Source organism: Phalacrocorax aristotelis, chromosome 15 (genome assembly GCF_949628215.1).
Source record: "Phalacrocorax aristotelis chromosome 15, bGulAri2.1, whole genome shotgun sequence".
Taxonomy (NCBI): domain Eukaryota; kingdom Metazoa; phylum Chordata; class Aves; order Suliformes; family Phalacrocoracidae; genus Phalacrocorax; species Phalacrocorax aristotelis.
The window spans coordinates 7,602,757-7,616,028 of NC_134290.1; the positions used below are offsets into that span (position 1 = coordinate 7,602,757).

Below are 13,272 nucleotides of genomic sequence, written 5' to 3' on the forward strand. Positions count from 1 at the left end.
ATGCTGGGCTGGAAGGGGACTCCAGCCTTACCTGGCCAAACCAGCAACACGCCTGTCTGCCCCATGCCACGAAGGCACCTGAGGTGGCCCTAGCATCGACCTCCCTGAGGACATTCATGGGACACCAAGAGGGAGCTGTGTCCCAGCCCTGTCCCATCCCCGAGCCTGGCAGTGGGATGGCTGCACGTCCCAGAGAACACCTTCCACCCACCCCTCCATCTCCTGCTCCTGGGCATCGCTGAAATGGGGCGTACGGGACTGCCCAGGTCCCACTGACTCCCCGGGGACCGGGCTGCTGAGCGCCCTTGGGGATCCAGCCCTCGCGCTCTGCGCATGCTGGCATTTGCTGTCTGTCCCTGCCTCTTCTCGGTCCTTCTTGACATAGGCATCAACCATCACAAGAAGCTGCAAGTCCTTGAAACTATTCCCTTGGGCCACTGCCCATTTCCCGCCCGCTGCGTGGATGGCAGGGCTGCCTCTGCTGGAAACAGCATTTTTTGACAGCGTACACACAGATACGCACAGATAACAGCAAAGATGTCAGTTTACAGTAGGAAAACAGAATTAACCACATCATTTTCTTTAACTGAACTTGTCAGAAACACCTCATAAATGATACAGATTTGCTGATGCCATCGAATTTAGCCTGGTATTGATCTCCCAGTGCAAGACGTGTCTCGGTCATTGCCTGGCGAAGCTCTTGGGATACGGGACCGATCACTCCCGAATATTATGCACCATTTGCATAATACAGCTTTAATAAAAACTGAATTACACTTGTGAAGCCAGTGGCATACTTAAAGACCTGCGTTTTTAAGATGCCAAATTGAATCAAAGAACAATTCCAAGGAAACTCACTTTCTTGAGATAATGCTATGATTGCTCTATCACCTATTTGATTGTCTCATTAATGTCTGTATTAACTTCACAAGCCAGCGAGTTTTAGAAGCTAGTACAAAATCAATGCTCAAAGCAACGGCAAAACCAACTTCTCTATAACAAGATGTGACTGGAGCTGCTATAACAGTATTGATTAAGTACAAGGGTTTCATAGAAGAGATAATTGCAAACTGCACTGTGCAGGATAAAAGAAAGTTATTTTGCTCCACAAAACCATTTCATGAATTCTTTCTTTATAGACTTCGAGAGCTGGAGGCAAGCACGCATGCAAAATTAATTTTTTTTTTTTTAGATTATCGCATTTAAGTTAAAATGTTGCTGCTGTGACAACTCTTGCACCTGCAGCTGCCTGGCTCAGCAGTGTTAACCCCAGTCCACCAAAACCATGAGCTGCCCAAGCCCCATTTACTCCCATGAGACCTCAAAGGTGATTAGGAACTGAAATGCTGCAAGGGGACAGATTTTGACTATTAGGTACACAGTTTACCTGGGGTAACACTTTCAAATGTGAATTATGAGATTTCTGCTTTGATTTTTGCTGGGGCTTCATTTTGCAGCCCACCTGGGTGCCGCAGGGAGCAGCGCAGGAGAGGCTTTCTCTCCAGTTTGGGAAGTTTTGGGCAGCTGGCAGCGCCTGGCGTGGGGCTGGCAGTGCCCAAATGCACTGAGAGCAACAGGGAAGCAGGGACTGGAGCCGTCGTACCTGGCTGCATCCTATGGCGACACTTTTCTTCTCCAGATCCAGCGCCTCGAAGAGCTCCTCTATAGCCTGCAGAAAAGGAGCACATCACAGAGCTGCTCAGAAAATGTTTACACCCTGGCATGAGCCTGCTGAAAGAGGGTGCAGAGATCCTCCGTCCTTATGGGCACCCAGTAAGGGCGCATCCAGCCATGCTCTCGTTTCTTCCTCCCCATGCAAAAGCACACATGCCCAGGCCGAGAGCAGCCTCTGAAACAGCTGCCCCAGCCCAGAGTCCTGGTGCGAGATGGGCTTTCTGCCCCAGAGCCTTTGGCAGGATGGGGAGCAGAGATCTGCAGCTGCATGCAAGATTTTCACGCTTTTGCTGCCATTCCTGGTCTGGAAGGACCCCAACGCACGGAGAGGGCTACTCAGGGGAATGCAAGAGCATGCTGGGCCGAGGTGGGGACGGAGCATGTGAGTGCACTGGGGACAGACAACCACGGTGCACAAAGCTACGTGCCAGGGCCGAGGAACCACCAGTACCGTGGCTGTGCCCGGCTCCTGCGGCACTGCTGGGACTGGGGCCAGGTGCAGGGCTGTGTGGGGTGATCCCACCCCACGCACAGCAGCGGGGCCGGTTATTGCTGCACCGTCACAGCCTCGCTACAGACAAGCATCTCTTGTGCTCCAGTGGCCGAGTTAATGCAGCTTACCGGAAAGCAGTCGCCAGCTAACAAAACCACGTGGCAGCAAGCTCCAGGGAAGACGGGATTTTTCAAATCCCCTGCTTACACACTGCTGACGAGGCACCCTCTGCCTCCTTAAAGCATTTAATGACAATATTGACCTTTTCCGACTGTCAAACTTGTCTTATTAAATCCCAAGGTCTTAACTGAATTTGCACACCCTGGCTGGCAGTTTGCACAACAGAGCACGTGCCCATGTTTAATTCATCTCCTCTTGGCTCTTCCTGGCTCTCAGTGCTTCCCCGCCCACTCATAGCCTGTTCCAGGGGCAGGGACGGTTCTCCCCAGTTTTTGCTACAAATAAAACTGGCAGATCTCCACCTTCAGTCCAGAGCTCCTTTGTCTTTCAGGGTCTGTGGGATGAGGTGAGGAGCTGCCCTGCGCTGCTGCTTTACAGGTGCCTGAAGGCAGGTGGTGCCCAGACCCCAGGAGCCTCCATGGTCCCTGCTATTAGGTCCCTGGGAATGCTGCCTGCCTTATCCTCAGCCAGCTGGTTTTTAGGGGAGCCAGGGTGACGGACAGGGTGCCGCCACACTGGGCCAGAGCAATGCACAAATCCTGCCCTCTGCACGTGCCTCCAGTCCCACAGTTTGTGCCCTGTCCTGCAAAACAAGACCTACCAGGCATGCAGCCAGAGCACCGCAGGACCGAGGCACAGCCCTCAGCAAGCAGTAGTTTCAAAATCATTTCCTCTTGAGTATTAAAAGAAGCAATAACAGGCTTCATTTTCAGGCTGATTTCTCCAAGTCCTCTCCACGGTGCAGTAACGTTGGCAAATGCAGCCCATGCCAGGCATGTTTACTGCCCTTGCAAAAACAGTCCTCAGGGAGAGAAACTCCAGGACAAAGAGCCAAGCTTGGCTGCTCTGCCAGGCTGCTGGAAAGCCCGCGTCCCCCCGTGCTCAGGCGTGCGTGGGAAGGGTGAAAAGGAGCAGGATGCAAAGCCACCCCCTGCAACTCAGTGCTGCACGAGGCTGCACCTACGCAGGATACACCCCGCTGCCAGATCACTGCTGACCATTGCTGGGGAGCTCCGAGCGCCCAGAGCCCGGCGGTACAGGCTGACCCCGCAGGCTCCCAAACCCAATTGCCGTTTCTCAGCAGCACTGCAAATGCTGGGGAGCTACCCTGAGCCTTGTTGAACGTGGCTTTTCTCCTTCATCCCTAGGTCCTGAGGGCAGCCTCATGTTTAAGAAACTCCCGGACCTGCCCTGACAACCCTGCTACCAAACCTCCTCAACAGCCGTCTAGATATGCGCTCCCACCCATGGCAGGTCCTGCAGCAACTCAGCAAAGGAGCATCACCCACAGCTGCTGGGAGACGCGGGAGCTTGGCAGCCCACAGACCGGTGGGTATTGACCCTACAGTGGCCAAATATCAGCAACACCGAATGCCTAAGTGAAGCAGGGACTGGGAAGTAGCTCCTGTCCCAGGACAGGGGGATACTGGTATGACCCAGCTCATTTGGAGAGAGGACAGCCAGGCTCATGCAGGGTACAGGCAATGCTGGCACAGGGGCTGTCTGTAGGGAGCTCCAGTAATTGCTCGTCATTGCAAAGAAAGCCCTGACCACATTGGGGAGGGCTGGAAGAGCTCCAGCACTGGCAGCGCCCTGCGTGGAGCTCTCAGCCTGTGCTCCCCAGGCCAGCCCAGGACGCACCTTGCTCTCATCTGGCACCTCGTAGGCAGAGGTATACTTCTTCATGACGTCCGGAGCCAGGACCTGGAAGCGCCGCCGGAACTGGGTCAGGAGCAGGCGATCCGCATACCCTGGGAGCAGACAGACATCGCTGGGGGCCACGCCAGCCCAGGGGCACGTGGCTTGCACCAAAATGCTGGGGAGGGAACTGGCGCTGGGGGCTGCTGCAAAGGGTGGCATGTCCTGCACACAGCAAAAGGTGTCGCGGGTGGTGGGGACCACGGGAGCTGCCCTTAGCAGGGAGAAACCCCTGCAGTGAGGGCAGGGCAGAGGGAGCAAAGAAGCAGTGGAGGTGTGCTTGAGGTGGCCAGACACCATCCCAGTGCCTCGTGTTCGTGCAAGAGACTCCCCTGGGCCTCCTGCACGGGTCCGGACTGTGACCACAGTCAGTGCAGGTACAGCCTGATACACGGGTGCTCCAAGGGGAGCACAGGGGAACCCCACTGGAGCGGCAGCCGCCGCGCTCAGGCTGTGCCGCCCAGTATCACAGCGGGCTGCGGGCAGGAGGGGGTCTGGGAACACCTTCAAAAAGCAGCAATAAAAAGGCAGGGGCTTTCTGAAGTGGGGCTGGCAAGAGGCAGATGATGAGCAAAGCATAGAAGGGCTGAGCTGCTGGCAGGGCAGCACCGGCAGGCGGGACCAGCATGGCACGTGGCAGCGATGGACAGCCGGGACGTACCGATGCGGTGGAGGCGCAGGGCGTCCAGGAGCTGAGTCCCCTCCAGCTGCGCTTGCAGGGTCGGCACGTCCAGCCGCAGGGCTTCGCCAGGCGGTGTGGGGGGCCTAGGGACCGGCCCCTCCACCCCCTCTGCCCCTAATCCCGGGAGGAGGCAGTGGACAAAGTGCAGCTGGGACCGTCGGAGTAGGTTCGTGAGCGCGTCCTGCCAGGCAAGCAGAGGTCAGCGGGGAGCAAAGGGGCAGCACACGCAGTATGGGAAACGTTCCCTGTGCACCCACTGCAGGGTGACTGGGCAGGTAAAGGAGCCATCCTCAGAGCCCTCAAAGCTCAGGTGCACGTTAGGAACAACAGTTTTGGTCAGAGAGGTGAGCCCAAGGTGCAGGTCACAGGTCCTGAGTGGGAACCTTTCTCCGAATGTCCCACATTTACAGCTGGTGAGCTACAAAAAGTTACCAGGGTTGAGGGCTGCTGGGCCAGGGTTTGCCAGTGACGGCAGGACCACAAAGCGGGCTGGCCAGGGAGGCTACGGAGACTGAGCCTCATTTCCTCCAGAGTTTAGGCACCTAATTATGGTTGAGATCAGCAAGAGCTTGGCACGTGCCCGGCACAGAGGGCTAGTCTACTCATCTGAGTGCTTAAGAGGATTAAGCGGCGGCACAGCAAGGTGCATATGTAATCTGCTTTATGATTTGTTTGCCTGAGATGCTTTCCCTGAGCAACAGCAGTGCTGGGGAGGCTCGTGGCCACCCATGACCAGAGCAGCATCCCATGTCAGGACACAGTCGGCCTGGTGACCCCCAGCCCCACGGTATGGAAGGCGCCTGCCGGTGGGCGCGGGGCTCCCTGCTAAGGAGGAGTGTGTCTAATGCAGGGTCTCAGTGTGGGGCCAGACTATGCAGTGCTGCAAACACCCTGACCTGCAGCCATGAGGGTCCTGGTGCCTGCACTCACCGCCTGCAGTTTGAGCTGAGCACACACCGACCTCTTCTTCACGGCTGCGAAGCTACTGGCAAAGGTCTTCCTCACGCAGCCGTTGCGGTGCAGGGCCGCCTGGGAGCGTCCCTCCAGCCCCGCCACGGCGCGGCAGGGCAGCGGTGCCTGCGAGCGCAGCAACACCAGCTCCTTCACAGCATCTCTGTCGGGGGGAGCAACGAGATGGGGCAGTCAGGCCGTGGCGGTGCTGGCACCGGGGAACCTCTGCTTCCCAGCCCCTTCAACAGGGATGCAATGCCCCCCAGCACCTCAAATCTGGTATCGGTGCTGCTGCCACAGGGCACCTGGTCATGGAGCAGAGAGGCGGTGCCGGCAGACCCCCCCCACCCCCTCTGCTCTTCTCTGGTTCAAGCACCAAGCTGTTCACCACTATTAGAACTTTCTTAAATTGAAGCCCAAAACAAAATGAGCTGGGAGTGTTTAAGCAGAAGGTTAAAATCATCCCGTGTGTGGAGACATCTGCAGCAGCCTGATTACATTTCAATTCCAATTTAGTTTACAGGGTTCCTCAAAGCACTGGAGAAAACCTGAGTGGTTGCTGCACAGGGAGCTGCCCTCGACTGGTGATGTCTTGTGGCCCCAACCCACGCCGGACATCCAACCCCATGGCACTGTGGAGCCAAGGACATCGGGGGGGTCCCCCCGTGCCCCCCGCCACCACTGCCTATGCCTGCAGGAGGGGACTCCCACTGAAACGTCAATGGCACAGATCTGCTGGCTCAAAGAACCCAGACAGCTTTGATGGAAAGCTGTTCACCGCACCATTATTCACCAGCCCTCTCTGTAGCATCTACTGCAATCACAACGTGTACACCTGGCTGTCATTCAGCCCGCAGTCTTGATGTCGGTAAGTCAAACCACTTGACACCTGCTCCCCCCACCTTAACTAAACCCTCAAGATTCCCACAAAGCTGGGTTGAAAGCTGTGGTTTTAACTGCCTTCCTTGCAGTTTTTGCCCTGGGTGGAGATGGACTTGGACAATGCAACACCGGCGTCAGCAGGTGCCTCAGGATGCCCCCCAGATGGGATCCACTCAAGATCCCATACCCTCCTTGCCCACCCGAGGCTGGATCAGCTCCATCCCCTGGGCTGTGCAATGGGCAGGATGTGGGGGGACAGGCAGGGACCCCTCGCATCCAGTGCCAAGGCCATTGCCCACCCTGGCTGACCTTGGTCAGGCTATGGGTACTCTCCTCCCCATTGGGATGCCTCACAACCCTCCACCTTCCCCACCACAAACCACCTCTTGGAGTTGGGGCAGGTTTGCAATCGCCAGCCCCAGCTGGAGCAACACAGCTCATGGTGGGACTTATCCCAAACCACTCACATGGGCATGGGGATGACCGCCGGCACCATGGCAGACCAGCACCCCTTCATACTTACACCTTGGACTGCTGCAGCACCTGGATGGCGTTTTGTGATGAGAGGTTGAGCTTGGCTTTGCTGACCCAGCCTGTGAGGTCGTAGCGCACAGGGTCCGTGCCCAGCTGGTGGAAGATCTCAAAGTGCAGTGCCTGCTCGCACCTGCGCATGTAGCTGTCCCCTGCAACAGCACCCCAGAATCACCCGAGAAGAAAAGCCCAGCAAGATATTTAATTTGCTGCACGGTTTCTTAAATTTCCAAAGCTAAATGGTGATGCCAAAGGATGGGCGGCCGAGCTGACATGGACTTACCTTCCTGACCAGGTCCCTTCGTGGCAAAGTAGGAGCACAGGCGGTCGAAGGCAGCGCCATCCCCAGAGCCTGGGATCAGCACCTCCTCGTCCAGGATCCACAGCAGCCCCCTGCGATCGGCTCCTGGGCTGCCGGGAAGCACCTGCGGCTGCAGAAAAGAGATGGCCTTTGGTGATGGGAAAGGGGCAAGAGGGCTGCAGGCAGCTGGCTCAAGACACAGCCATACCAGCCTGCTCCCACCTTGCTCCCCCACTCCGCTCTCCACCACCTCTGCTCAACCGTGTCCCCTGGCCAGACCAGCCAGACCAGGGTCAGGAAATGCTCCTGACCTGATCCAGCTCTGGACATCACCCTCGAGACCCAAAGTCACATGGTGTCCCAGGGGGACAAGTCATCCCAGCTCTGCAGCCAGGCTCGGAGGGGTGCGCAGGGTGCAGGGCTTGACCAGGAAGGGTGCTTGTTTTTTAAAATGCCAAAAAAGTCCTGCTTGATGTTGTGCCCTCCCCTGCAACACCCCAGGCTGCTCTGTGCAAAACACGCCATGAGGTCCCACTCTGTCTCTGAAATCCTCACTCATCTGAGCACAAGGGTGCTTCAAGCATGGCCAGAGCAACTAATTCCCACCGTGGCCACAGAGACAGGTTACCTGTGAGGAGCTCAGGTCGATGATGGACAGCGTGGCCAGTGGAGAGCGCTCTGGAAGATCAAAAGACACCTCAACATTTTCCTGGAAAACATTATTTAAAAGCTTGCTTCAGTCATGGTCTGGCAACTGAAAGCCAAGAGGAGATCTGTTTGCATGAGGGGGAGGAGGATGGTGCAGGCTGTGCTCCCGCTTGGCTTTGCCGAGATCCGGCGCTGGCAGAGCAGAGCAGCCACCAGAGACGCCTGTGCCGTGATGCAGAGGCACGGCCACGTCTGCCCCCACGGGCAGGGCTGTTGGGACCATCACACCCAACGGGCTTCTGCAGCACTTTGTGGACATCAGACAAGCTTCATAAATCATGGATATGACAATAACTGAAGACTTAATGAGAAAGCACCAAGAAAACAATCAATTATTTAATTTGCAGCTTGCAGGCATTGTTTCCTTTTCTCAGCCGAGGGCTTCAGTCTGCGAGCCCCCAGCTGCAGGGCTCTCCCACCGCCCATGGCTCCAGCACCCCCTCCCAACAGCTGCCACACCATGCCCTGGAGTGAGGGGAACCCCTGGGGAGGGGCAAGATAAGCACAGCTTGCTCTTGCTCACATGTGAACCAGGGATGTTCTGCAGGAGCTGTAGCTTTAATGTCTCTCCATGGTAACACGGTGAGATTTTGCTCAGAGATTCAGGTTTGCAGCCTGAGCATGCAGGTGGAGCAGAAAGCAGCAGTCGAACCCAAGTTTCTTCCTACCAAGAGCATGTGCCACCATCATCCCCGTTTGTGACCCAGCTCTGGGAGTAGATGGGTCACTGGGGCTTGGGCTCACGGTCGCAGTCCCGTGGCTCACAGGGAAATGTCTTGTACCAGGGCAGCCATCCTTAGCCAGCAACAAAGCCAAGGCAAGGCGAGCCTGCCGAGCCTGCTGTCATTTCAAGCTTGGCCAGTGACTACATATTCATCACTAGTGAAGAGCATATATATACTTACTTGGTGCAAGTGATGTGTGAATGGCAATTCAACTATTTTCCCAGGGCTAGAGGTATTACAGTAACTTCTGCAAGCCTAATAAGTTATCTCTGCTTGTAGATTTTTCAGCAGCTTATTTCTGCAATAATTTATCATTTTCCTTTCTATTCTCTATTATTCAGCACCTAAGGAAAAACTCAGCTGCAACAACAGAAGGCTGTGAAGCCTCCTGAGCTGGAACAAGCCTGCCCAAAGAGATGCCCAGACAGCCTGGCACTTCTAGCTTGTGAGAAATACCCAAGATGATTCATGACTGGGGTATCAGGGGGACAAGGGACCTGGCTCAAGGCTACTGCTCCTTACAGACCCCTCATTTCTACAACACTCCTCCCATTAAAGCTGCCGAAGCGTGCAGGGACCCATTGGGTCAAAGGCAGCCCATCCCCAGGTGCGGGGAAGCTGCTCCCTGGGATGCGGCTCCTCGGCTCCTCACCTCTCTGTACCTCTCCATTTCCGAAACAAAGGTTTTCTCATAGAAAAGAGCCTGCAGCCGCTCGTGCATGTAGTTGTGGCAGAGCTCTTCAAAAGTCGCCGCTCGCTCGCCCCGCTGGTGCCGTGGGTTGTGAAAGCCAGGAGCATCCACCACCGCAATGGAGGCCATGGAGAGGTGCTGGGAGGAGAAAGACCTGGGAAAAAAGCCATACACACCACAGGGTTTTACCCACAGATGGGACTGAGCTCTGCCTTTAGAGGTGACAGCGCCTCCTCCCCCTGACACGCATCCCTGGTGGGCACCATCCCACACAGCAGCACCCAGCCCAGCACTTCCCCTCTCCCCCTCTCCCAGTGACTCCAGTCAGGGACAACCCGTACCTCCTGGCAGGGCTTGTTTGCTTCTCCCTTACACTTCATCCACCTCTTCTTTGATCTACTCAAGCCAGAGTCTCCTCCCAGCCTGGATGGAGACATGTGGCATGGCTGCTCCTGACCTGGCCTAACAAACACTTAATGGTGGGTGGGACGAGATGCCCTTCCCACACTTGGCCCCATGCTGGCACTCTAGTTATTTAAAGTACTGCATCTTCATCCAAACGTCTTAAGTTTGACGGACAGGTTGATTTGAAAAGCAGCTAAACTAGCAGGTGATACCAACACTGAGGACAACGTGAGTGTCCAAAGCCCTGGCTGCCATGCTGTGCTGTCTGCAGCATTTCTACAGGAGAAGCTGCCAATATTCAGCTCCTGAGGAAATCTCTAAGGGGAACCATAGCCCCTAATACACGTGATCTGAGAAGCAAACGTCGAGGGGGGCTTCTTGGGAGAAACAGAGATGTTGTTTACTTCTTAAAATGTTGCTTGCAGCCATTTCCAGTATTTCAGATAAGGACAGCAGGGGAGTCTGGCCCTGAGAAACCTCTGAGACTATTTTTAATGCATATTTCTGAAACAGCCATTGCATTGTGTTGCTTCACCAGCTGAAGTGCTGCCCATTCCCCAGCAACCCTGCCGGCAGAGTAGCCCTCCGCTGCTTCGGTGAGATTAAAGGAGATGCATTTCTCCTCAACAGCAAGGCACCAAGAACGCCAGCACCTCTATGAAAGCACAGGGCTGAATGAAGAAACAAAAGTATATTTATGGATTGCAGAATTTCATAGCAGCACCCTCCTGCAACTGGAGCTGAAAAGATTCACGTTCACCATCGACTCACTGAGGAAACAGCATTTTCATGATGCACAGAAACATGCCTCTTCACCTGGATCATTGTTGCAATGGTTTAATAGTCTTTGGTGGGCTGGCGTGGAAAATAAGGATGGGTAAAACAAAGCTACCATTAAAAGGAAGAGGGGACCCAGGGCACATCCCAGGATAATGTTGTTATTCAGGAGAATCAGCAACTTTTTGCTCTTCTGTCCATCCTTAGAGCACCATCAGCAATTTCCCTTTAGAATGTGGTTGCTAGGAATTACAATACAAATACTCAACTGCAGGTTAAAATAAACCTGCAGCGACAAGACAGAGTATTTTTGGGCACCAGCTTTCATGTGGATGCTGACTTCAACAAACTGAGTTGCACATCAGAACTGAGAAAACGGAATGGTTTGGGGCCTGATCCTTACCCCAGTGTTAAATTATTCCATTCACCCAAACAGTTCATTCTGGATTTACACCACATGAAGAAAGAGATACGTCAGGCCACAGAGGATGTCCTTCCCATCCTGGCTGTCCAGATGGAAATAAGCAGAGTGAGGACAAGCCCCCGCAGCAAAGGAAGGTGCTGCCTGCTCAGCCACACCAGCACCCAGCAGCAGGACACGGATGCAGCCTCCCAGAGCACCTCGGCAGGTACTCTGGTGCCAGCCCCTCTCACTCTTGACATCTCAATCCTCTCCTGCAATCAAGCTTTTACCACAAAGCTACTCCTACCACGGATCTGCAGGGCTCACTGTGGGATTCCCTGATGGGTTTATTGCTCTGCCCATACTGGTAACCTTGATTTCGGTCTGCAAAGTCACATTTATTATTAATAGGTAGCTGGGCTGCTCCTCTCGGTGCGGTGATGCCCTGCTCTCCGCTGCCTGGTACATCTGCTCACGGTGCTGCCTGCTGGCAGGCAGCTTAGCAGCTGCAGCAGAAGCGCTGCCAGCCGGCCGCTGCCGATGCCAGATCTCCATGCCAGGCTGCCCACGCTGGCAGGAGGGGCAGGATACGTGCACAGAGACCGCTGCTCGACGGGGCCTGTCACCCCCAGCGCCAGCTCGCATGGGGCTAACGGCCCATGGAAGGTCCCCAGTGCCAGCGTGCTCTCCCAGATAGAGATTTTCACATAACTTTCTTTTTTCAGCAGGCAGCGGTTGCCTGCTCCATGCCTCTCTCTGGAGAGCCCCCAGCAAAGGTTCCTCCTCAGCAGCCCCAGGAGAAGGAACCATCACCCACAGACACCCTCAGCGTGGCACCTGGCAGCTCCATACCTGTTGATCAGTGAGACGACCGCGGCAAAGAGCTCTTCATAGAGACCCGAAGCCATCCCCTCCACGCACTCCACACCCGTCATCTTCGGCCCTGGCACAGGCAGAGAGAAAAGCAGGCAAAGCACATTTTTTTTTTCCAGCCGAGTCCAGTCTATGCAGAGCTGAGCCGGTAACAGGGGATTCCCTCCCTTGCTGGGCAGGATAACCTGCACGGCTCCCAGCCTCGGCCCGCCAGGCACAGCATCGCTCCTGTTACACGAGCACTGCATATCCACCTGCCTGCCTTCAGTTCTTCTAGTGCCTCCTGCCTAATGTATATTTAAGAAATAAAACTATGACGATGTTAAAGACCAGTTCTGCAGGTTCTTGCCTTTATCAGAATAACTTGCAGAGGTCCAGCTGTAATTCTGCTGCTGAGGACGAGTTGGGTGTGGAAAGCCTGACCTTAAAATCCATATATTAATTTGAGATTTATAGTGGCTCAGCAGCAGTTTGTCCAGCAGGAGCACAACTCCCCGCCGCGTCCAGGCCTCCTTGCAGCACACGGGCACATGCAGCACAATGCTGGCATGGCTTCATTTGTGGGCACAGGAAAGGATGCCCACCCTGCTGCTTTCCTGGTTCCGGGTTTTCTCCCCTCCTTTTCTAGAGAGACATCTCACAGCATTTAAGCCACATCACATGTCTGCCAGTGCAACTACCTGAATTCGCCTCATCTTCAGGTGTCCCTAAGGAGTGACAGGCAGGGTCAGCTGTAGAGCTGAGGATAGCTATGTGCCAGAGCACAGTTAATAATTTAATTAATATGAACATACTTAAATGGATGTCACTGCCTGAAAAGTCCAGAGCAACGCAGAGCAGAGCCTTTCCCTATCACCCATAAATAAAGGAAAAAGGGAGGCAGCATCCCAGTACCTGCTGGGGTCTCCTCCGCTGGGGACAGCCGGCTGCCTCGTGCCGTGACCTGCGCCAGGATCTGCTTCAGGTGGTGTTTGAAGACGGCGGTGGTGAGCTCCTCCAGGTCGCAGCCCAGCACCTCTGCAGCATTGCTCGCACACTCGAATTTCATGAACTGCTTCCTGCCAACTGAGGAGGGGGATGAGGGGGGCACAAATGGGTCGGGCAGAGCCAGCACAAGCAGAGCCGGCCTCAGGCTCAGTGACTCTGGCAAACATCCCTGCCCATTTATATGTACAACCCCTCAAAATCAAAATAGACTGCTGTTTGCAGCGTGGGATGGGGAGGCAGGTGGAGGCACCCTGCTTTCCTTCCATCCCCCCAAAACTGCTGGATCAGCCCTTCCCTCATACCCCTGACAG

At 55.2% G+C, this 13,272-nt stretch overlaps 1 protein-coding gene across 1 annotated transcript in view; it reads right to left on the bottom strand.

The window, feature by feature from the left end:
- The window catches only part of MYO18B (myosin XVIIIB), a 73,328-nt gene that overhangs the window by 43,755 nt on the left and 16,301 nt on the right, over positions 1–13,272 (bottom strand). The window contains exons 12-21 of the mRNA XM_075110743.1: positions 12,869–13,039; positions 11,954–12,044; positions 9,478–9,670; positions 8,021–8,101; positions 7,375–7,522; positions 7,084–7,243; positions 5,658–5,841; positions 4,707–4,908; positions 3,989–4,098; positions 1,604–1,669 (exon numbers count right to left, since the gene is read on the bottom strand). Of these exons, the coding sequence (XP_074966844.1) occupies positions 1,604–1,669; positions 3,989–4,098; positions 4,707–4,908; positions 5,658–5,841; positions 7,084–7,243; positions 7,375–7,522; positions 8,021–8,101; positions 9,478–9,670; positions 11,954–12,044; positions 12,869–13,039 (1,406 nt within the window). The remainder of the gene's footprint in view (positions 1–1,603; positions 1,670–3,988; positions 4,099–4,706; positions 4,909–5,657; positions 5,842–7,083; positions 7,244–7,374; positions 7,523–8,020; positions 8,102–9,477; positions 9,671–11,953; positions 12,045–12,868; positions 13,040–13,272) is intronic.